We start from the raw sequence: 25,880 nt of genomic DNA on the forward strand, positions 1-25,880 counted from the left end.
GCTTTGTGGAGGAAGAGAAGGCAGCGTTATAAATATTAAAATGTATGACGAATTGGCACGTAAGCGTGAGATCGCCATCATAATCGTATTCATCATCATTATCAGCTCATTACAGCCTGTTTGGCTGTAGGTCGCCAATACCAAGCCCTTATCAAGCGCACCAGCCTCTCCCACCAAGGTCACATCAGGATAAATATAGTTTTTTTTACATGGATCCGCTGAGATCCGCTGAGTGCCTCGGTTGTCAGGGTTGGTGGATCACGTTGGGGTGGAGCCAGCGTATGCACGAGATGTTGGCCTGTAAAGGCACAGACGCAAGGAGTAGCGAGTTGGTTGGTGACCAGTCAATGTGAATATCGTAAATGTGATAACCTTCTCTGTTTAGAGGTTTCTCCACTTTCCTTACACGTGCAAAATAAACGCTCTGACCCAAAAAAAAAATCCCGAAGCAGGAATGCTCTTGAAAACAACATTGCGTCTTTGCCGGGTGAATTTATTTAAACTTATTGCCCATGATTACTCGTGCCATTTTTACCCAGTTTCCGCATATGTTGACCAAAATTGGGCTATTGCATGAATTCCAATGTAGTGATGCAATATAATCCGCAGTGGTTACAAAAGCAGAAGGAGATCCGTTAAAGTGCAGGGGGCATAACGGAGTCAGCGGGCGCACAGTCCACAAAGTGTGGGCAGCATGGGATACGGAGCGACCCTCCTGATTGGAGTGGGACATTGACGCGGGAGCGTTTGAGACATTCAGCGGCGTCATTCCGCAGATCCTCGGGAAATGGATCAGGTCGCCAGTTTGCACGAGAGTGCGGCCATTTTAAAGGGACGAGCAAAACAGCAAAGCGACGTCAGCAGTCCTCCTGTCGTGTTTGTTTACCACCTGATGGCGGTTGCTTGTGTTGTGATCGAAACGTCGTGATCTATTATTTTTTCTACCTACGTGACTTTACCGAAAGAACAAAAGAGTATGGATTCCTGCAAGTCACGAAAGCTTCAAATCAAGATCGACTTTGTTCAAAACCTGAACATGGCGCTTCTAAGCTTTTGCTGTATATGACAAAGCGTCGTGTCCATAACCAAATAACCAGGACTGCACCCCGATCTTGTCAGACCTCAGAAGCTGAGCGGGGTTTGAGCCTACACAATGCTCGGATGGGCGATCTCCATGCTTAATAATAGGTGTTATAGGCATGGTGGGCGGCAGAGGTCAGTGCAACAAAAAAAAACATCACCGTGCTGCACTTTGAATGCGCACGTCCCAGCCTTCACCCACCCACACTAACCCACGCCGCACCTGCACATAATACATTGTGAAGTTGCCCCTAACATGGGGGTGTCGCGGTGGCAAGATGTTAACTACCTCGCCTGGTATGCAGGAGGTCGTGAGTACAATCCGGAGTTAGATTTCCTGCATATTGGGAGTTTGCGCGTTCTCCCCAATGTCGCTTGGATCTGTGTCCAGGTCCTCCGGTGTCCCCCCCGCCCCCCACATTTACAAGCGTGCGTTGAGAGTACATCTTTGGCTGATATACATTTGGCGTGATAAGCCACTTTGTTGAGCTGGCATTTGTGGCCAGGTCGCTTCCGAAACAAAGAGCTACGTAGCTCAGTGGGCCTTGCCTGGAAAAATGAAAAAGTTACGTTTTCTGTGTATAGTTTCCTCCGCCTGGACTCCCCAGTGCAGAGGGCCAACGCCGCAGTTCTCAAAATCCCCTCCTTGGCAGCTGTAGGCTTCGTATACCGACCTGGATCAGCCGCCAGCGTGGACCCCCCCCCCACCCAACGTGTTTGTGCAGAAGCCAGGATCAGGCCAGTCGCATCTATATATTATTGTTGCTTCTAGCGTTGTGCCGGGCAGCCCACGATGCATAGCCTCGGGGGGGGGGGGGGGGTGCATCACGAACCAAGTGGCGGCTGAAATCTTGGGGTGGTGCGATGCCTGGAGCCGAGTTCGATTCCCGCTCGCGGCCACCAGCGACAGTGGCAGTTTGTCTGAACCGGTCGTATAGACCTCCCTCTAGGTCGACTTAGCCTCAAATGAGTACCTTGCGTTTAGTTTGTTGTCCTTCCCCCCCTCCCCCCCGCGCGCTACGTACGGTGCAAAATAAGTTCTACATACACAAATAATACCTCGTGTGCGATGGGGGGGGGGGGGGGGGGGGTGGCGGTGGTGTGTAGAAATGAGTACTGGAGAGACAAAGGTGGACGGACGTGGGGCTGGCCACCCACTAACCCTAGTGGGGGTGGGAGGAAGAGGGGGGGCATGAGGACGGCACGGCACATTGTGCCCTGGGCACAGGCCATGTCTCGCTACGGCTGTGGAGCCGAGGCGCGTCTTGGGCGCACCGTGACTGCTGCTGGACTCGGGATGAATCTTCCTGTAACTCGAAGTGAAATTGCGCCGTGCACCCCGCCCCGCACGGCTCGCAAACAGTGACGTTGTGGCGTGATCAGCCCGTGGTTGGATTCGTGTCGCCGGCTTCCTCGGGCAGCAGCAGCCGGTGACATCTGGGCGTGATGGTGGTATGGGGGTGGTGGTGGTATGAGGGTGATGGTGGTATGGGGGTGGTGGTATGGGGTGATGATGGTATGGGGTGGTGATGGTATGGGGGTGATGGTGTTATGGTTCACGCAGTGTCAGTGGCTGCCAGTTCCCCAGCCGATTCGCACAGCCGTCCAATTTGATATTCGTGGTCAGTGAATACATTTCAGCATGTGGAAGCAAATAATCAAACAAAAGGCACTATCTATTAAAATACCACGTTCATGTATATGGTTTTGTTCTTTATCGCTAACACACGACAGTGCTGTGCGTTTCGCGCGTTTTGCCGTGAACCTCGCCTGCGTTTGAATCCCTGTCACGGCTGATAAAAAACGTACTTATTTATAAAGGGCGCGCATTTCGTTAAATGTTACACATGTAAACGCACGTGTCATATAGGGTTACAATAAAGCATGACATTCATGTAATGTAGTCCTAAGCCACACGTGGACATTTCACAGGAATGTTGACTCCCCATAAATTGGTAATCATTTTAATGACCTTGCAATCTGAATGATGGAATTCTGCCAACATCCCCTGACCTATACCTGAACTCACAATCTTCAGTATGTGCATCCAATTCAAGATCAGATTGTGAGTCCAGTTTTGTAACCACATAATGTTTTTTTTACCATACATTTTTTTTGTTTAATCCATTTTTGTTTCTGTCTACAAATAAACAGTGTCGCTTGGGAACACAAGTAAGTAAGGGATTGTGAGGTTGTAGTGGCATCAACACCATTGGTCCTGGTAACTCCTTGACCTTGATGGGGCATTCAGCAAATCGAATTGCCTCCAAAGGTTTAGTAAGTCGAGTAAAGTTATTTAGAACACTTATTCTTGCGCACTCTTACGAGTTCAGTCCATCGGGAATGCGCGATGATCACACGGGGCACGCTCTGTGGAACAACGACACCGTTGTAAGGCTGTCGAAAGACTGGTGAAGACTCGGCGATAGATCCAGAACATCTGGCACCAGGAACTGGTTCCAACTTTTCGGGTTCGTGGACACCGCGGTGATACTGCTGCACTGCACGTATCATCGCACAAGGCCTGCGCGCTGGGTCCAGCAGCAGCAGGGTTGATCGTCGGCTGAGGATCGTAGTAGAAGGGACGGCGTCGATCGGGGGTCTCATTGAGGCCGGCACTGAGCACTGCTCAGCGAGATCGGGCGGAGTTGATCGGTGCAGACCCTTGCAGGCGAGCAGGCGTGGTTCGTAAATATGCCTCTCTGTTGCACTGGGTAGTCGATGTAGCTCGTCGACAAAGTGCTCGTCTACATTGAGGGTCCTGGAACAGCGATTGGAATTCATTATTTTCATAGTCGGGGCCCAGTTTTTTTTTTACTTTTCCGAAGCACGAGCCATGTCAGAGACAACTAATTTCTCTAGAACTGCGTTTTGTGTTTAGTTTGTTGTCCTTCCCCCGTACCACCGATTAGCATGGAAGGCTACGTACGGCGTGAAATAAGTTCATCATACATACATATGTGGGTTATCAATAGCTACGTATATTGTGTACAACATCTGTAAGGGGAACACTTTGTATGTGTGAAAGCTGGCTATGTATGGGTTCACAGACAACTCACTATCTCTGAGAATAAGGTTGATTTTGTTTGGTTGTTTAGCAATTACATTGCGTACCCACAATGTGCCCTTGGTCACCCGAGCCGGACAATGCCACCATAATCCTACACCCCGCCCCAAGTTGGACTGAGCAGTGTTCGTCACGTCAACTCCTGAAGCGATCGCATTGGCACGAAGACTTCAACTTGGACGTGCGGTTTGCATGCGCTCGCCATGCGTTCGACAGGGAGAAAGAGATTGCGAAGGAACAAAGTGCATAGCCTGTCGAACGAACACAGCACCGCGAAGAAATGTGTGTTGCTCGAGATGAGCTTCGTTGTTGTGAAGTCGCCCACGTTTAAACGGAAACAAAGGCAATTAAGTTAAATTTTTAGGTGAACAAAATTGACGAGAAACAAACATGCGCACGTAGGTTGAGAGAAACAAAATTGTAAATTGAAGTTATTGCGAATGTAACCATATTTAATATGCACTGTGGCTAGTGTGGATTCGTAACTCCAAACGTGTTTGAGGAACTTTTATGGCCCGCAGACTCTGGTGACTGCTTTGAAATAACGAATGCCCTTTGTGCTAATAGCACACTTAGTTCTGATATGTCGGCGAGCATAGTATTGATTTCTCATGGGATTGCATTAATAGTCGAATAACTGTTTTACTGATTATATGAATATAGAGTGTATTTTATATCCATATCTGAATAGTATGTGTCTGGAATTTATATTTCTTGGTATACAGTGTACCTCCAATTACAGCATTGTGACCGTGATCTCAAATATTAGCTACATTGTCATCGTAACCAGCACTGGCTTCATCATTATCATAATTTCCTCAGATGCAACTTCCTGCATCATTTTCGTCATCATCACAATTTCCTATCTTAAAAGTTCCATTATCAACCACCACACTAAAACGCAATATTTGTTGTTATTCAGTCTTTTTGACGTGTAGGCTTTCACAGCCAATATCGTGATTCAGAATTAGTTGAGATTTCGGGTCGGATTATCGTGAAGGTGCAATGGCCGTTCTTTAATCCACAACCCTCCACCACCCGATGGAGCCAATCTAGTCAAGTTGCCACGTGGGGGCAAATGTGCCAATTGATTTCGTTTTTCACTACATCGGAAGAACTTTGAAAAGCCCACGCCAAAAGATGCGACAACTTTGCGCGTCGCCAAGCTCAGCTCTCGCTAAGATAGTAATAGGTTTGTACCCTTTCAACTGGTACAAAAACGGACACCTTTATACAAGGGATCATGTTTGCAATAACCACAACACAAGCAGTCAAAATGCAAACAAAAAGAAACAACTCTGATAATGATAATGATATGCACTGTTATCATTATCAGAGTTATTTTTGTTTGCATTTTGACTGCTTGTGTTGTGGTTATTGCAAACATGATCTCTTGTACAAAGGTGTCAGTTTTTGTACCAGTTGAAAGGGTAAAAACCTATTACTATATTTTGCCACTGGTAAAGGAGGTCTCATAGTATAAATATCGTGAAGATTTTGTTATCGCAACGTCGTGTGCCTCCACTCACTATCATTGTCCTCATCTCGCCCCACCACATCTTGCCACTTTTGTATCTTCCTACGTGTCGCCTTCTCGCCCTCTACTTTCTTAAACGTGGCTGTCCCTCTCTTTGTTCCTCCTTCTCCGTGTGCTCAATTCACGCTTTCCCTCTCTCTCTATTTCTTCTCTCTCCCCTTCACTCGAGCAAACTTCCACCGCCACATTAAGCAGTCACCTTCGCTCACTAGTTTCCGCTCCTCACTCAAAACTCACTTCTTGTTCCCGAGCTCACGCCACGACCCCACTTAATCTCCCCCTCATAACCACCGTCATCGTTATTTTTCCCTCTTCATATTCTCATGACTTTCACTCGTTCCCCATTCATTCAATCCATTCATCATCATTTACCATCAACAATTTCGCATTTCACAGAATTCACGCATCACAGATGAGCCCATTGCTTCCTATAATATATGTAATTCACCTCGTCTCCATTGTTGTGAATGCTTTCTAAAGCCCCTCGTTTAGAACGCTATATAAATTCCGTAAGGATAAGATCGACATCATGTTACGATGTTGCCACTATTCTTTGGTTCTTTCGGTAAAGTCACGTAGATAGAAAAATGATAATAAAAATATAGTGAATACAAATAATAAAAATAAAATAAAAAATAATAAAAAACAAAAAAACACTTATGTAGACTCTAGCCTGGTTCTTACCACTTTCATTCAAGGTCATCGTCTTCTTCACAACCCTTTGGAGTCGGCCACGCACCACCTGTTGTTGAGACTCTATCTGTGTACTTATTGACAAGTTAACTGTGATTTCCCCACCACCCCCCATGGAATAAAACATAGTCCCTTCTATAGGAATGTAGAATTTATCTCAGCCCTACCGGAGCTTCAAGGAACTAATGATTCGACCCACAGTGATGACTTTCATGGTTTTTTGGTGAATATTTGACGTGACAGAGGTAGATCGATTGCAGTAGAAACTCGATTATGGATGTGCTTGTTCAACAATCTTTGAAATACTGTATACGAAACTTATAAAGTAAAATTTAGCACCGTAAAACATATATAGAAATGAACACTGCATTCTAAGTCACTTGTAAATAACAATAATACGTAACAAGTCTCACTGAGTATCAGCGCTTAAAGCTTTCGTGACTGCAGGAATTCATATTCTTTGGGTCTTTCGGTAAAGTCACGTAGATAGGTTCAAAGAGTAATGTTATTTTTTGTTATTCTCTTTGAGCCTATCTACGTGACTTTACCGAAAGATCAAAACAATATGAATATCAGGGCTTATTGTTTGAAAAGCCCTGCTTGGAATGAGCGCTCAGCTCAAATTTGTATTTATTCACGTATGTTCTACTTGCTGTACTGCATTCTACAACCCAGTCCCATACCAAAGCATCTGTCTGCCCCAAGCAAGTGCTCATTTGTTTTCATGAGCTGCCAAAGCCATCCTCCCGTCACGCCGGATGCTGACACGCAAACGCCGGCACACTCTGCACGACATGGAATTTGTTCATCCGTTGCATTGCTAATGCAGGGCTGCATTATCGCTGGCCCTGGTAGGTGGGGGCATTGATGTCAACGTGTGTCAATAGATCTGTTTGCCTGCCTGCCAAAATGTCTGAGAAACAAATTGAACAAGAACATTGTTTGTCACACAAAAGGAAACTTTGAACCCGTTAAGATTGTTTAAAACGGAGGACGATTTGTAATAAAATCTTGGGGTAAAAAAAGAGATTGCCCGATAAAATAAAATATACAGAGACACGTACGCACTTGTACACACACACTCGTGCACACGCGCGCATGCCAAATAAAGCTGCTAAAATTTTTATGACGAATCTATTGCCTCAGCTTTTTTATATATTTATTTACTCCCGTCCAAGTAGAGGGATACATTTTTTTTAAAAATCAACAAATACGATGCTGCTGTAGAAATATAAAGTGGAACGCTACGGGAACGGGACCTTTTTTTCATTCAAAGGACTGCGCATACCCCTTGAATACCTTTTACCACTATCGGCAGCGGTGTGCTGCGTTCACAGCCGTGGGTGCATTGACAAAAGGTGAAGACCATATAATATCGTGCTCAGGGGGGGTGCGGGGGTGGCAGGGCAGCTTCCAGGGAGAACGCCGGGGCCTATGTCGGGAGACGTGAACTGGCAGCACTGAAGTCCTCGACTCTGATTTATGGGCCGTCATCCTTTGAGGGACTCAGCGGGTTGACACCGAGATTATAGCTCTTCTTATAGCTCGCCGCTAAGGGAGAATAAGAAGGCTGAGAGTTCCGATGCTGCTCTGGGTGGGAGAAGGGCTGTTAGCGACGCCTGTGTATCAGTTTATTTTGTTGTTTGTTGCAACTTTCTGACCTGCCCCTGCTGGACATCTGTGGAAAATTTGCCTTCATAGCTCATGGGATCCCTCCAGGATAAATACATATTCTGATTCAGATTATTATCCATTCGGCGGGTGAGTAAATTAAGTATGGATTCGTTGGCGAGCAGCCGTGGGGTATCGCGTACGAGTGCCGTACGAAGATTTGAAGTTTTCGTGACTGCAGGGATCCATACTCTTTGGTTCTTTCGGTAAAGTCACGTAGGTATAAAATAAAATAAATTAAATCACATTTTGAGGCTGCGCCCGAAACGTCGTGTTGCGCCCGAAACGTCGTGATTTATTTTATTTTATACCTACGTGACTTTACCGAAAGAATCAAAGAGTAGAGTGCCCGTACCCGTCGCTGCCCAGTTGTTAACGTGAGGACTGAGTGTGGCAGGGAGAAGCATGAACTACGCCGCAGAGTCCATCCAGGAAATCGGCAATAAAACGAAAAATAAATGGATTTCATGTTGTTGATATGTAGCTAGGCTGTGTATCTCCGGGCTGTCTGACATGGAGTGTGACGTTTCAGGCTCGTCGCTTTGGCGGCGTTCAGCGACTTTACTGCATTGACGTATTGAGTCACGCGGTGGGAGTTATGCCGCCGGCGTATATCAGCTTCTGTGACATGAATCAGAAACGTGGGCACTGACAAAAACAATGGAACCAAACCGTGGACGTTTTGCCAAATAAAACACAAGTAATGGAGCATGTCTACGCTTGGAATTACCACTGAGTGACAGAAAAGAGGAACACGATGATTCGAGAAAGTACATAAGTTAGAGACTTCATCTTGACTGTTGTTGTTTTTCTTCATTTTTTTTCGTATTCGACAAGAGCCCGGCACAGAGCGCGGACAATAACAGGGGCAGGGGAGGGGGCAGGGGTCACATAAATTCTGCGAGCAGAAGCCCGAAACACAAAGCTCACGGGTTGGGGCTAGAGTGAGAACATTGGACTCACTGCCTCACTTGCGTAGAGACTGCGAGCAGGATTACAGATTTTTTTTTTAAACAAATAAATAGGAGGAAGGGAAGGTAAGAGAGAAGGAACAACGTAAAGGAGAAAAAAAACAAGATTTCTCAAATAAATAATCTAGTTTAACACGTAGGCTTTCGCGACCAATATCATCCATAATAGAGGTTTTGTTTGGATTAGATCGCGTAAATATATAAATGTGTCGTTAAACCCGCCACCACCCGACACAGCCAATTAGTAAGGTTTGTCACGTAAACAGAACATGCAAATTCGTTACTAGTACAGCACACCGGTGCGTTGGAGAGCAAAGCCACACCATTTTAAATAATCTACTCGTGCCAAGAGAATTGCTTGAGCATATTGGCACAAGACAGAGGAAAGTGGAAACAAATTGCTAAATGCGCAGTGGACACCTCCGACCTATCTGCCCATGCATCGTGATGATGATGCTGATGATGACATGCGCCAAACGAATTTATCATCGATATGAATCCTGTAGAGCAGTGATTTCCCCCGCGTCTGTCCGTGGGGCGGACAGCATATCGACTGTTAAGGAAAGCGAGGTGACTCAGGCAAGACACTTCACCAGTAGGTGGTTGAGACTAACGACAGAGAGGCAGCCAAAGCAGGGAATATACCGAGAGTGAATCTACCTCGAAGATGGAGCAACAACGTCGGCTTGTTTGTAGTGGCGATTGTTGCGTCGCGAGATTGTGAAGAATCAGCTTGTATTGTTGATGCGTCCCTAGGCCTGGACGGAGGCTTGGGGTGGCCTTCACCCACGAGTGACGACGATATGACGCCATGCCTCTTTGTAATTCAATTAGTTGTGTTAATTAACTTAAGCATCAAATTCGCGTCGAACGACGTTGCTGTGTTAATGCTGCTGTGTTGACTCTGCTGCGTTAATCTGCCATATTAATGTTGTTGCTGCGTTGACCCCGCTGCGTCGACCCCGCTGTGTTGACCCCATTGCATCGACCCCGTTGCATTGACCCCGCTGGGTTGACCTTGCTGCGTTGACCTCGCTGTTGACCCCTCTGCGTCGATCCTGCTGCATTGACCCCACTGTGTTGACCTCGCTGCATTGACCCCACTGCATTGACCCCACTGCATTGACCTCGCTGCATTGACCGCACTGTGTTGACCTAGCTGCGTTGACCCCACTGCATTGACCCCACTGCGTTGACCTCGCTGCATTGACCCCACTGCGTTGACCTCGCTGCGTTGACCCCACTGCGTTGACCTCGCTGTTGTGACCCCGCTGCGTTGACCTCACTGCGTTGATCCCCCTGTGTTAACGCTGCTGCGTCGACGTCTCTGCGGTGCGAGCAGAGGAAGGTGCGTGCGGTGGGACCCTGCTCGGGCCGAGCGGAGTCATCAGCAGCCCCGGCTTCCCCGGCGACTACGAGAACGACGGCGAGTGCACGTGGCTGGTGCTGGGCGAGCCGGGCGACACCGTGTCACTCGTCTTCACCTCCTTTCAGCTCGAGAGTGGATACGACTTCCTCGAGGTCACCGGCTCTGATGCGCCTTCGCTCTGGTGAGCGCACGTGTGTGTGTGTGCGTGTAGGTCGACTCAGCCTCGAACGAGTGTGTAAACATCGCCGCTGGGGAGACAAAGGCGGCCGGGCGTGGTGCTGGCCACCCACCCCCTCGTGTGCCGTGCCGGCCTACATAGGTGCTCCTCGCTAACAGCACTTGCCCCAACCGTCTGTTGAGATTATACGGGAGATCTTTGTCTTTGTGTGCGTGGGTGAGCGTGCATTATCGGATAGTGTATCGGGTAGCGCGCTGCGCTACGAACCTGACGATTCGGGTTCGATTCTCGCTCAAGGCCGACACTCGTGACGATTATCTGAACCAGCTCTGGGTCTCCCCTAGGTAAACTCAGCCTCAAATCAGTAGCCAGTGCGGTGTGTAACCACCACCATCAAGAGAGACAAAGACGGCCGGGCGTGGTGTTGGCCACCCACCACCTTTTTGTTGCCGTGCCAGCCTTTATTGGCCCCTCGCTAACAGTGCTTGCCCCAACAGTCTGCTTCGGCTATGCGGGAGATCTCTGTCTTTGTTTGTGTGTGCAGTGGCATGCCCTTGCCATTGACCCGTGGAAGTAGGTCGTGTGTAAGGCAGGGCTGAAGTTTGAATGTAAAATCTCCAACTTTCGAAGCTCATTCCATTTTAATAGCGGTGTAATGCTTCACCTCACTCGCGGGTCAATGAATTGGCCCAAACTCAGGATCGCGATTTCATGAAGTTATCGATATAAATGTTTTACGTTTAGGTGAATGCAGCAGGTTCCAGTGGGGCCATGCGAACCCATTACACGCAGTGCGTTTGAATAGAAAAGCATTGATTCGTACACACAAAACACGACGCATATGCTTAGCTTGAAGAGCAAATGCTAATCAATGAAATGGTGCATTTTGTTTTTACTCCCACGTTTGAATGCCAAAAGCCACCGTTGCAACATATAAATGCAATGATCACGTTGCTTACATCGATATCTACAACCGCGCATGTATGGAGGGAAGTAAATCTGTGCAATAGTTAACACTCGAGGAGCTGGATAATTAAAATAATCGCCCGAATGAGTCAGCGGCGACTTCTGGGAGGCCCAGGAACGGAGCTGAAAACAAACGGCATTGTTGGATGCAATTCGCATTGATGACGCTACATGGCCTACATAAATCCGTAAATAATAAGTTTCCTGAATTACCTCAAATAAATCCGCAAATTAGCTATTAAATACATGAAATCTTTCATAATAGTAAAGCAAATAGAAATTGGTGATGATAAACGTAAAGTAAATACAATGTCATTAAAGCAATAAATCATAGTTAGTTTATAAATTAACTTACATTAAATCCCGCACCTCCGATTGACACAGTTGGCTCCGTATGGTGCGAAATAAGTTAAATATAGATATACGTATGAATTGAAATTATTTTATCGTTGAAGAGCGGAGCACACCGCGTGGACGCGTGGTACCAACTGCGAGTGTTGTCGCTTTGAGCGATTCACCGCTCGTAGTGCCCTGAAGCCTTCAAGCCGCCAGATTCACAGCTCACAAGGAACCTTCGTGGAATGTGATGCTCCAATTGAAACCACGATTTTTTGTTTTCGATCATGAACAGCACGTGCTGGTAAAAACATGTGTTGGTGAAATTCCACGTGACCTCATGGCCCATGGACTGATTTATTCACATTTTCAAAATGATGAGGAACAATCGTGGATATATGGGTGGCAAGCAACACATCTGATAACTGTGGCCTCATCATATCCACACCGTCCTCCACGACTTAACATCACTGTTTTGTTTGCGAAGATGCCCACTTCGAATCAATATTGATCTGGCGCGAGATGTGACTCAGACCTGTAACAGGACGCATCCTGCTGTGAAGCACGCACACTCGATGACAATTTTGAACAGAGGAGGAGCCAGAGAAGTGGTTGTGAGTGAGCGACTGGAACTTCCGGATGTTATCCACCCACCAGAAGCGATGGGAATCCAGATGATCCTAAAAAGCACAATCTTCTTCTTTCATATGACTGATGTAGATGCAGAGCAACAGCTAGAATGTCCCTTTCAGGCGGTCGTGCCAGTTAACCGTGCAAGGAGCAGCGGAGTGTATCACCGATGTGACGATGTCTCCTTCGTATTTGTAGATTGGGGCATTGCGTCGGTATGTGTTGTAAGGTCTGTTCTGGATGACCACAGTCACACACTGGAGAGTTTTTAATTTTCGATTTGTGCATCAGCTATCCGCAGCTGCCATTGTTTGCGTGCAGAAGATGTGGTTCGGGGTCGACCATGAGCTTGGTGGAAGATGAAACCCAGGGGTCTTCTGCATTGAGTATTTTACGACAAGATGCTGTTTGTTTGTGAGTTCTTTTGAACTCCGTTCAACTCTCGAAGCTTCGTCCGATACTTTGCGGACAGTTTCTTTCAACATGCAGGAGCAGTGGTTGGGACCTCGGCTTGTGGTGGCGCTGATGTGGTCGTCCAATGGGGATAGTTGGACTTGGTCACGTTGAGAGGGATGATCTCCATGGTAAATAGAATCAATGGCACCAGCTAAAGAACAGTCTGTGGTGTGTGCAGGCAAGTGGATGATGTGAAGGATTGAGGGGTTGATTCATGAACTAAACTATTTTCATTTCACAAGGTAAGGCCCACCGAGCTATATAGCTCCTTTTCAAAAGCGACCTGGACACAAACGATAGCTCGGCAAAGTGGCTTATCAGGTGGATATGTATAACAGCACAAATTACTGTAAATTGTATTTCAAAATTTAGAGGGAAAAACTGGAGGACCCGGGAAAAAAGACACGTGACCACGGGGAGAACAGGAAAACTCCAAATATACAGCAGGCTTAAAACTTTCGTGACTGCAGGAATTCATTTTCTTGGTTCTTTCGGTAAAGTCACGTAGATAGAAAACAAAAATCTAAATTAAAAGCAAAAAACCCACGACGTTTCGATCGCAACACAAGCAACACTATCTACGTGACTTTACCGAAAGAACCAAGAATATACAGCAGGCGTCAGCCTCGCGCTCAACCCCACGACCTCCTACGTATCAGGCGAGGGAGTTAACATCTCGCCACCACTGCACCTGAAAGAAGCCATGAGGGCCACGTTAATTTGAACCGATCCGGCTCTTTTACCATATAACTGTTAACGTTCAAAGTGGCACACTCCGTTGAATGTTACTTGTTTGACATTGATGTACATTTGTTTATACCTATATTGGAGAGAGAGAGCAACTAAGATTCATCTTCTTGGTTCTTTCGGTAAAGTCACGTAGAAGAGAAGTAATAAAATAATAAAAATAAAACATCATATTTTATTATGTTTTATTTTTATTATATTTTATTATGTTTTATGTTTATTATTTTATTACTTCCCTTCTACGTGACTTTACCGAAAGAACCAAGAAGATGAATCCCTGCAGTCACGAAAGCTTTAAATCGAAAAGCCACTAAGATTTTTCGATTTAAAGCTTTCGTGACTGCAGGGATTCATCTTCTTGGTTCTTTCGGTAAAGTCACCTAGAATGATTTATTATGTTTTAATATTATTATTATTTTATTATTTTCTTTCTACGTGACTTTACCGATAGAACCAAGAAGAAGCAACTAAGATATCAAGTTTCTACGTCGAATGGCTTGTTGAATTAGGTGACCCTTGCAGAACAGACGTTTTTTGTCTTAGAGGATTCTCACCTGGTCAATTAAAGTTTGGTAAAACTTTTTTGTGTATCTATCATTATATATAAAACTGCCCCGGCGATGTTTCATATTCAAATGGGTAATCTTTCAAGGTCGCCAAAGGTATCAATCAAACTTCATGCAAGGGTGGGTAAAGCGACATGTTCTTTGTATGTTTGATTGATGTTGCCATATCCTGTAAAAAAGTCAAGGCTTTTAAGTGAACAAAACATTAATGGTGGTATAAATGAACAAGGGGGCGGTGTGGACAGGACCATTCCCGACTATCTTTGTTTTTCCATTGTTGATGTTCTAACTCATCATCAACTACTCGATTCAAACGAGGGAATACCCTGAACAGATGTGAATACCATGTTAGCCATGACTGGGGTTCGAACCCAGGTTTGCTGTGATGCTCCTGCAGTGTGTGAACCATTCATCTCCCGGCTCCACGCAGAGTGCTCATTCACAGCGCTTGTCTCCTGTAAGGCGATGACGTCAACGTGGTATTCCCTTCAGGTTTCTGGCCAGGAAGTCACCTTCAGGTTTCTTGAGAGTCCTTCAATATTTAGATGGGGACACTCAAAGACCCGGCCTGAATTACATCATTGGTTGTGTTTTAGATGACACGAAAACACATAATAGGTGGTTTAACACGTAGGCTTTCACAACCAATATCAATAATAGAGGTTTTTGATGGTGTGTGGCCAGAATTGTATATGTTGTGGGTTTACTCTCTAGCACACCGGTGTGCTGAACTAGTAACAAATTGTCATGTTTAGTGTACGTGATAAACATTACCAATTGGCTGTGTCGGGTGGTGGTGGGTTTATCAATACATTCATATTTACGTGACCTAACGCAACAAACTCTATTATACGTAACAGGTAGGCCGTACGAATGCTATCATTCTCCCACCCATTGGCATTGGGCTCCTGAACATATTGCCAGAATAGAATACAAACAGCACTTGCCCATGCAGTCTGTAAGGCTATATGGAAGGAATGTTGTCTTTTCCAGCCACATGGTGATTAGCACACTGTGCTGAGAACCTGATGATTCAGATTCAAATTCTGGCCACAAACCATCAGTGGCACGTGGCATCTGAACCCGGGTCTGGACATCCCCAATGGTTGACTCAGCCTAGAAGAATATGTGTTGTGTATCAGCACCAACGCTGTGAAGATAGACGTGGCCAGGAGTGGAGCTGGCCACACCACCTTGCTATTATTAAGGCCTTCCCCCACACCGTGCCTGTTGTGGAAATTGCTCGACCACACTCCGCCACGCTGGTCTTTTCGGGTTCGGGAAGTTCGGGGGCATTATCGCTCGTCACTGTGCATTAGCAGTGGCCACAAATCAAACTCGCGTCGCCAAGTTCATAGGGTAGTGCGCTAATCAATATGCCCCCCTCCCACCCCATAACTTACTCGCTGCATGCTAAAAGCCTGAATGTCTAAAAAAAGGGACCTTTGAGAAAGAGAGTGGATGTTTGCACGATTGCCTCTGCCAGCCAAGGTCTCAGTTTCTCTGGCACGTGTTGCATTCCAGGCACGTGCTTGGCACTCTGCTTATGGGGACGCATTTCATGACACGGAGTTCTGAAGCTGTCCTGCTGACAGGCAGTTCTGAGCGCGCTCATTTTTTTTGTTCGTCACGTTTCCACCGTAGCCCGGCAATGTCTGTGAATTTTTTATCAAGACTGGGAATATAACCCGTTGAGTTTCTCTTTAAAAAAAGAAGTGTGGCACGTAAGTTTTTTTCCTCGAATATACGCGTGGGTTTGTTTTAATATCTTCTCCTTCCTCCTCCAGGCGATCTGTATAATACTCAGTGTCCGCAAAATAGCCCCTCGAAATAAAGCACTGGGCAATCGTAAGAATCATGACCACGGCCAAGAGTTATGAAATATTACGTTATATCCTGAAAAAGGTTACACTTAATATGGTCAGTGTACGAACGACTCATTTTCATGATGATCATTTTAATTTATAAAGCTCCATTAAACGGTCATTGTCAGGGCGCTATGCGTGAAAAGGCGGCAATAGTTTAAGGCGAAGAAGTTAGAAGGGCGTTTGAGAATAACGACAGAGAGAGAAAGCCATTTTAAAATAGATTTGTTTTCGAGTCGAGCTTTTAAGATGTCGCGGTGTCTTGGAAGTCGTCACCTCGAAGGGCGACGAGGTCAAGACTTTAAGTGCCGCAATGACAAAAGGCGCTGTCATCACCCCAAGCGAATTGCAATCATATCCAATTGTAATGCTTATTTATTCACCTCATTGTTAGTTAATGCTGGGCTGTACAGTTTAAAGAGAGCACAATTTCGACTCTCAAGCTGATGTTTCTACCATTTTGCACGAGCATTTCCTATTTAAGTGGCTCATCTGTATGTATGCCTGGGAGAAATGCGAGACAAGCCGCAGCCAATTGCAATGAACGAGGAGTCATTTGGAAGATATTTATGCAGCCGCGGTATAAATTATGAAACGCATGCTTCATTTGACCCTGACCTGCTACGGTATTTCCTACCGTCGGTCCTGGCACTCTGCTATTTACAAATATCCCTGGCACGTGATGCGAGTCTCGTTCAAAATCATAGAATGGACAGGCACGGGGCATTGGGGAGATGTGTGTGCATGGGGTTGTGTGGGGAGGCAGGGTAATGAGATAGCAGCTCCCACCTCAAAGTGATTTATTCAGATTCACAATATTTCTTTACACTGGAGGAATTCGATGAGCTATGAAGCTCTTTGTCTCAGATGTCCAGTCGGGGCGGGTGAGGACGTTACAACGACAAACAGCACAAACACATGATAGCAGTGCAAAGTACTGGAAAGGCATACAAATGAAACTAAACCATCCCCAACCTACCGGGCAAAACCCACTGAGGTATTCGTTTATTTTTCAGAAGCGACCTCGCCACAAATGATAGCTCGTTGGGTCTCGACGGATTTCACACGAGCATACGTAAATACTTATTTTCACCAATCGGTGAGATTCTGCTAAAACGGGTCTGCAGCAATGGGCCAGGGCTCATCCTAGGGCTGAACGATTTGGGGGAAATATCTAATTGCGATTTTTCTGACAGATATTGTGATTACATTTTTTTAAGCCAAGCTTCAGTTCAATATTCACTGTGTAATAGATTTAAAACATGTGATGGAGCATTACCACATGATACCATCACAATATGAACTGCTCGATATATTCTAATGCAAGGATGAGAACTTAAAAGATATGAATTGCTTCCAACATGTATTTATTAAAACATTTTAATGGAAATATAACAATCAAACATATAACAATTGTTAAGTTAAAAAAATAAAGTTATAATTGTAAAAAAATCACAATTCCATTAACAAAGTAATAGGACTTTTCAAATCGCAAAAAAATGACAGCCTTTGCGATTGGCAAATCGTATTTTTCAATTTGCGATTTCGATTTGAACTCGATTAATCATTCAACCCGAGCTCATCCCCGCTCTCTTACCCTGAGGCACCAGTCGTGGAATGTCCACATTGCTGTGGTGGGGGCCATGTCTCCTCATAGGCTAAACCACTGACGTCTTACCGTGCAGTGGTGCGTATTTTATCGACTCCGGACAAACACTGTGATGAGTTTATCTCAGACCTGCGAATGAACTTGCAATATCTCCTGCTTTCAAAGTCGAACACCCTAACCCAACAGAGCCCATACATTGTAATACTGCTCCTGGTTGAAGCTGCGCTATGCATGGCTACACCATCTGTACTGTCATGAGCAGTCATCCTCTAAGCCAGTCATTTTTTTGGTATGACGGCCCCCAATCAAGAACACTGTACTATGTTACTCCGATCACAATGCACAGATATTTCACGTGTCCATGCCTCGAGTCAACAGTGTATGTACGCACGTTGAAGTTCTTTACGCGCCGTACGTAGCCAACCGCGCTAATCATAGAAGCCGGCGGAAGGACAACAAACTGTGCACAGAAAGCGGTTCTAAAGAAATGCTTTCTCCATCGAGGTGACTTAAAAGTTTCACAGCTCCATCCAACCGCTTCCTCATCATCGGAAGGCAGAGCGTTTCCGGACGGTCGCATAAGCGCATCTGCGGTAATACAGGTTTTTTTTTGGGTTAGATCGTGTAAATATTAAAATGTGTCATTAAATCCGCCAACACCCGACACAGCCAATTAGTAAGGTTTGTCGCGTAAACAGAACGTGCCAATTCGTTACTAGTAAAGCACACCGGTGTGTTGGAGAGCAAAGCCACAACAGTAACAATCTGAGTACGACGTTTCGCCAGTGAATACAACCAGCTTCATCAGCCTACGTGTTAAAACGCGTCTGCGGTGTCGGCGAGGCGTTTCTGTCTGAAGTCGTGTGCAAGCGCGCCACGCGTTCGCGAGGACATTGCTTTCATTGCATCTACTTTTAACGTATCGCGTCACCGCAGCATTCTCCGTGGTGCGCGTGCGAAGGTTTAAATGGGGGCCGTTAGCCATGGGGCAGAGGAACCGATTCCGCTAAACAACAGTTGTGCTACGGCGAGGCTGGTCCCTTCATTGCGACGACGTGGAATTTATGCAGCCGACCTCTACGCCCACGGAATCGATGAACGTTGCGTCGATGGGTCGTTGGAGGGCGAGACGTTTCCCTTGACTATCGCTTCTCGGTTGTGAACTTTAAATTGGCATTCAGCTTTTTAACCCGTTAAATAATGTATGCATGTTTGTAATAATATCTATTTTTAAAATTGTGCTTATCCAAGGAACGCAATAGGATCGTTGGCTGATTGATTTTTAATGAGTTTCTTGTATGTGGGAGGAGACTGGATGCTCAGATAAAACCCATGAATACAAGTGGATAATACTTAAAGAAGAAAAAAACCCCACTCACAAATAGCTTCATCAGCCTTCTCGCTGTGCTGAATTCTGCAATCGACCTGGTCGCAAAGCGATTGTTTCCGAGTGTTTTCGCTGACAACGACGATCCGTGGATGATCTAACCCACACTGCCTCCGGAGCAGTGGGTGGCAATGCACAGCGCTGCCTGGTCGTACCGTGTAGCCGCTGTGGTGTGCTGTCGCCAGTCTGCGTCCCTGCTGCTGCTACGCAAACTAAAATCCAATTGCAGTCACGGACAATTTAAATTCAACATTGCTGTGGGTGTACCGGATGAGAGTGATTGTTGCGATGCAACCTGTTGGAATTCACCCGCCCGTCCAGTATTCAAAATCAGGAGTTGTATTAATACCGGAGGAATCCGATGAGTCTTAAAAGCTATTTTTCACAGATGTCCTGCAGGGGCAGGTCAGAAAGTAACAACAACAAACAATGGCGGAGCCAGGATTTTCAGGTAGGGGGGGCAACCCCTCCAGCAATGAAAAATGATAGAGGAATTGTTAGTAAGTAAAGACTTGACCCTTGCTTTTTATGTGTGCGGCGATGGCGCAGCCATCGATAGAGGTTCGAATTCGAACCGCGTTGTGTGATCGGCATCGCGCTTGCTGAAGGGAAGTCGTATACTGAATACGCAACTGCGCACAATTCTGAGTCACTTATAACTGTTTGTCCGTTACTTATTGCCAATTATGGACTCAGACTATTGTCCTATCATCTCATAGAGTCCCTGGCACGTAATAATATGCTACACAGTGGCAGTGGGGGTCGCAAAATGGCGATTTATTACTAATAAACCCCAATGATCCAATCGAAATGAGGGATTTCGATCGAATCATTGGGTGGGGGGGGGGGGGGCACGTACCACCCCCACTGGCTCCGCCAGTGACAACAAACAGACGATATTAAAAACACGACATGAGAACAACGTTCAGGAAAGCAAATTACTGAGCTGTCAGCTTCTGTTTGCAGAAGCGACCTGGCCACCAAATGATAGCTCAGCGAAGTGGCTCGTCGTCTCCGTCGAAGCAGGTGGCAAATCCGTCAGGCAAATGAGCCGCGAGCCTCGCCCTCAAGTCGAAATTTTTTCTGAAAATAATGCAAATGGTGAATTATTGAACGCGATAAATATGACATGTTTTAGTCTTCGAGCTCGACAAGCGGCTGGAGAATGTATTCACGAGGAAGCGGAAAAACGAGATAGGACGACGTTATTCCATTTTGTAACCATAATGCGTTTTAATCTTCACGCAGTCCAAAGTGGCAGACTGATTACGCACACACACACACAGATCTTCCCCATTGTACACCTATAGACTGTTGGGGTGATTTCTGTGGCCATCGAATGGCTTGCCACCTTTGGCCTTTCCAATGTTGATGTTTATAAACCACACACTCGGTACCAATGTCATGCTGAGTCAACCTAGAATGAAGATATGGGCTCAGATATGACTCACCGCTCGTGATGAACCGTGGTAGGGAATCGGTCGCAAGTTGTCACGTTCTTAGTTCAGTGCGCGAACCACTGTGCCACCGCTCCCTGCTTGTCGCCTTGACGAAATACATGGACACACACATATACTAAGCACACTCTCGTCGATAAGGAATGCATTTCTCAATGGAGTTAATTTTACCTCTTATCTATCCAGTGTAGTTTCCCAGTGTTCATTTCTGTTAGACTTTCTTTTTTTTACCCCACTTGACATTTTTGTTGTTTCACTGAGGGCACTTTATTTTAATCGTGTACAAAAGCCGTTATCAATTTACTTGAAATAAAAAAGGGAACACGATTAAAGCGAGACGAATGTTTATCCTCCTGCAAGATTAATTCGCGCCGTGCATTAGATTGGTTTGGCATACGTGGACGATCGTGAGGAGCACGCGCGGAAGCGTAGCCACCCCTCGGTTAGCTTAATCAACGTGTATATTCGCTGACTTGCACGCTGATAGATTACATTCGAACGTTGGTGAGTCTGATGGCGCGCCCTCGTTGGAATTTGAATGAAGCGGTGGAATAAGCCGAGTGGCGTTCATCACAGTGTCCATTTAATCTGGCCTAATGGTGGAGTGAGGTTCGGTTGAGGATTTCTGGGCTGAGCTCATCAATCACCGGTGCTACACTGAGCCAGCTTCCCTCCTGCTGCTGTTGCCCTGTCAGCCTTAATCTTATCCTATTTTTTGCAAGACAGGTTCAAATAATGATAATTATTTAAACTCATAATGGCAGACTCCTTCGTCAAGCCACCGACGGATGGAGGCTTCCGCATGCCGTGTCGGTTGCGGAGACTTGTGTGGTCCTGGACCTCTCCTAGGTCGACTCAGCCTCAAATGAGTACCTGGTGCGGTGTATAAACTTCGCCACTGGGGATTCAAAAGTGGCCGGGCATGGTGCTGGCCACCCACCTCATCGTGTGCCGTTCCGGCCTTAGGTGCTCGCTAATGGCACTTGCCCTTACGGTCTGTCAAGGCTATACTTGGGGATCTCAGTTTTTGCTTGTGATGTATGCATGCATGCATCCATATTCCATGTTCATATATGACACCAATGTATGTATGTTGAACTTCTTTCATACCTTACGAAGTCGACCATGCCAACATCGCTGAGCTGCACATTAGATTAACTTGTGCAATGAAAGTGCACGCTTGTTCACAGGGCACGGTGACAAGGTGGCTACGTGCTATGGGGGGCGTCCATAAATGACGTCACGCGATTTTTTGAGGAACCATTTACTAAAAAGTCTATTTAATTAAGTAGAACGTGTTGTCTATATATATATTTGTTTAAAGTTGCGCATTTGTACGTGATGTCACATTTCTCAAACGTCACACATCGTCACAAATGTCTGACCCTCCCTCCTAGGTGCGTGACGTCATTTATGGACGGCCCCATGGCCGTAAGTCACACGAGGCTTCAATAATATTAGAAGTTTTTGCAAACAGTTCGTAAGGGTGGGTGCAATTTTGCGAATATTGGTGAGACCGCTGGTGGGAATTTGCCGAGTGCAAGTATTTGCTCATCGCCGTAGCGTTTGTAACTCGCGGGGCACGAGGAGGAAAGAAGGCGACTGTAATTAAACAAAGAAAAGCCCCGAAGCTTTGCTCGTCAATGGCTCATGAATACAATGCGTGCGTGATGAATTATCTGGCCATTAGAGTTTGCTACCGCAGGTATAGACGAAATTGGAGGCTGCCAGCGATGTAGACGCCACACTGACAGTCCAGGAGGATTGTGGAAATGAAGACGAATGAAGGCCATAAATCTGCATTGCCGCTTCTTTTTTGTGCGGGGTACATTGACGAGTGTGTGCCTAGTCTCGCTCCAGTGTGTGCGCATCGTATATTCAAGTGCCCGTGCACTTACTCTTGCTTGGAGAGCGGTGGCGCGGCAGTTAGCGCGCTGCGCTCTGCGCCACGAACCCGGCGGAGACTGGAGTTCGATTCTCGCTCGCGGTCAACACCAGTGACGATTATCTGAAGCGGTCGGCGACCCTCCTCTAGGTCGACTCAGCCTCAAATGAGTACTTGGTGTGGTGTGTACACATCACTACCGGGGAGGGAAAGGCGGTTTGGCGTGGTGCTGGCCACCCACCACCTCATGTATCATTCCGGTCTTTATAGGTGCTACTCGCTAACATAGGGGTGTCTTTGTCTTTGTACTTTCTCTTGGTTTACCTCGATATTGTCAACATTTCTTGCAGAAACCCTATTGTTGAAAGCCCCCATCAGAGACAGGTCTGTCAGTCTACTGCCTAGAGATCCCATCAGGGACTGATCTGTCAGTCTACTGCATTTAGATCCCATCAGGGACCGGTCTGTCAGTCTACTGCCTTTAGACCCCATTAGGGACTGTTCTGCCAGTATATTGCCTAGAGATCCCATCAGGCACTGATCTGTAAGTCTACTGCCTGGAGATCCCATCAGGGACCACTCTGTCAGTCTTACATCAGAGACCGGTCTGTCAGTCTACTGCCTTTAGACCCCATTAGGGACTGTTATGCCAGTATATTGCCTAGAGATCCCATCAGAGACCGGTCTGTCAGTCTACTGCCTTGTGATCACATCACGGTAGAACACATGCATTGGGCAGTTCGATGAGGTGCACGTGAATGGGTCTTAGTAGTTCATGGCTATTCAGACAATATCTGGACAATTTTATTTCTGCTCTTGGCCCAACAACATTGGCGTCCTCCGTTATGTGCATTTGGTCAAATATCGAATGACAATTGCATTTCAAGAGCTGCGCCTTTCAAATCCTGCGTCATGAATTGAACGTAAAATAACTGGAACGTGATTATTTTGAAGTCACATGCTCAGGACATACTGTGCCGTTAGGTGTGTGCGGATGGACATGCAGGATTAGAGGGGTGCGCACCCCACATGCCATCCTCCTGAAAGAGGTTCCATTCCTGGCCATGCACACCAGCTGCAGTGCGTCGTGCCCACGCATCTTTCCTCGGCATCCCCCGAGGTCAGGATGATCTCACTATATTTCCCAGCGGGCCGCACAGGGGCCGTCCATAAATGACGTCACTCACCTGGGGGGCGGTGTCAGACATTTGTGACGATGTGTGACGAAGGGGGGGGGGGGTTTCAGAAATTTGACGTCACATCAAAATGCGCAACTTTAAATAAATATAGAAAACACGTTCTATTTAATAAAATAGACTTTTTAATAAATGTTTTCTGCTACAACATCAGAGTGCAGCGGCTCATTAAATACGCACTACAATGACAATAGTTTAAAGCGATTTGAAGCATGTTTTTTTTTTTAGGGGGGGGCAGAGTTTTGTGACGTCATATTTGAGGGGGGGTCTGACTTTTTGTGACGTCGTGTGACGACGGGGGGGGGGGGGTCAAAAATCGTCCAAAATAGCGTGACGTAATTTATGGACGGCCCCGCATTACAAATCACGCGCGCTGGCAGACCGCGTGACGTAGTGTGTCGCCTGTGTGGACGCTATGACAACGTATGGCGGCGTGACGTCGGCATTTTTTCGCACATGGCCACTAAATCTCTATCCCTCGTCGCTGCACATGTGTGCAGTTTATGCCACGTTCTTCTCACTAATCTCTTGTCTGCAGCTCTATCAACTCTATCTCTCCGGCGACCCTTGCAGTGGCTTTTAGCTGGCCATCGAACAACGACAGTCACTGCATTGCCTGGCTTTCAGATGCGCGTCTGCGGCCATCTGGAATGTTCTTCCTTCTGATATTAGGAAGCCACTGGAGCTGTGCACTTTTAAATCTAAATAGATTTTTTTTTTAGAACTGCCTTCTGTGTTTAGTTTGTTGTCCTTCCCCTGCACCTCAAATTAGCGCGGTTGGTTACATATGGTGCGAAATAATTTGAACATACATACACGTACATAGATACATCTCTTTATTTGCGTATGTCTCGGCGAGGCTTTTCTCTCAGGGGGGCATAGTTTCGCAAAGCCACTCCCAAAAGCCTTCAAGGGCTACATCCGCTCTGTGACCTGCCAGTTGAAGAACCCTGCCCTAGATTGATTTGTGTGGTATTATGTAACCACCAGCATGGGGATCTCCGAACTGTCTGGTCAGGCACGATGCTGGCCACTCCATCCTCTTGTGGGCTCTGCTGACCTTGGGAAATTGCTATTTAGTCTTTAATGCCACGTGGAGAATGTTGTATATTTGTGTTTGTGTTGCTCAATACACTGCAGGGACCCAGCTGTGTATATACCACTTGATGTAGAATCAAATCTCACTCAGAGGTTGACTCAAGACCCTTATTCCTCTGGAATAATTAAAATTTATATCACTTTGTTGAAATAAGCAGATGTTTTCTGGCTGACTTCAGCCATAGGGATGTGGAGTTTACACAATCAGACCACCACAAACTCAGAGCTGTCAATGGCCTATGAATATGTCCCTTTGCTTGTGTAGTGACTGGGAATGTCACTGTGTGATGCCGGGCTTGCGAAGCCACGGCGGGATGTCTACTGTTGTGTGTACACCCCGGACACGGGGTGTAGTACCAGCCCTAGTGGGGGCCTGGGTGAGCACTGGTTAAGCGCGGTGGCACCACGCACAGCGTGCAGTGTGGGCTCCCGTTGAGAGAGCGAGAGAGTGTCAGCCAGCTGGGGTTACGTTGGGGGCATGATATTCTGGCTGACCTGGGGACACGTGACCGGATGATACTGGAGAGGGGCCACCGGTGGAGGGGGGCAATTCGTGGTCACATGGTCCAAGAAGAACTCTCGAGAGCCTTCGGGCAAGGCTGAGAGAGATCGAGAAGGTGGGTGGGGCGAGAGGCGGAGCCAGCTCCAGCCTGGCCCGATATAAGGGGGGCTCTAAGAGGGGCTCGGGGTTCTTACTGTTGGAGTGGCAGGAGATCCACGTCAAGCTCCGATTTAAAGCTTTCGTGACTGCAGGGATTCATCTTCTTGGTTCTTTCGGTAAAGTCACGTAGAAGGGAAGTAATAAAAAAATAAAAAATAAACATAATTAAAATAATTCTCACGACGTTTCGGCCACAACGCAAGCAGCCGTCTTCAGGTGAAGACCAGGTCTGTCGGGAAGACCAGGTCTGTCGGGGAGACATCGTCTGACGATGCCTCCCCGACAGACCTGGTCTTCACCTGAGGACGGCTGCTTGAACCAAAAAGATGAATCCACGTCAAGCTTGAAGAAGCGTCCAGCCACGCGGTCCGGGTCACAGCTTGTGGTCCGGACCGGGATAGCGGAACCGTGTCTAGTTCCGCCGTAGCGTGGTTAGTTGGGTGGTCACCACCTGA

At 46.6% G+C, this 25,880-nt stretch overlaps 1 protein-coding gene across 1 annotated transcript in view; it reads left to right on the forward strand.

The window, feature by feature from the left end:
• The window catches only part of LOC144724936 (CUB and sushi domain-containing protein 1-like), a 684,194-nt gene that overhangs the window by 237,886 nt on the left and 420,428 nt on the right, over window positions 1-25,880 (forward strand). Inside the window, exon 5 of the mRNA XM_078604260.1 lies at window positions 10,362-10,569. Coding sequence (XP_078460386.1) covers window positions 10,362-10,569 — 208 coding nt within the window. The remainder of the gene's footprint in view (window positions 1-10,361; window positions 10,570-25,880) is intronic.

Source organism: Lampetra planeri, chromosome 22 (genome assembly GCF_965212315.1).
Source record: "Lampetra planeri chromosome 22, kcLamPlan1.2.h2, whole genome shotgun sequence".
Taxonomy (NCBI): Eukaryota; Metazoa; Chordata; class Hyperoartia; order Petromyzontiformes; family Petromyzontidae; genus Lampetra; species Lampetra planeri.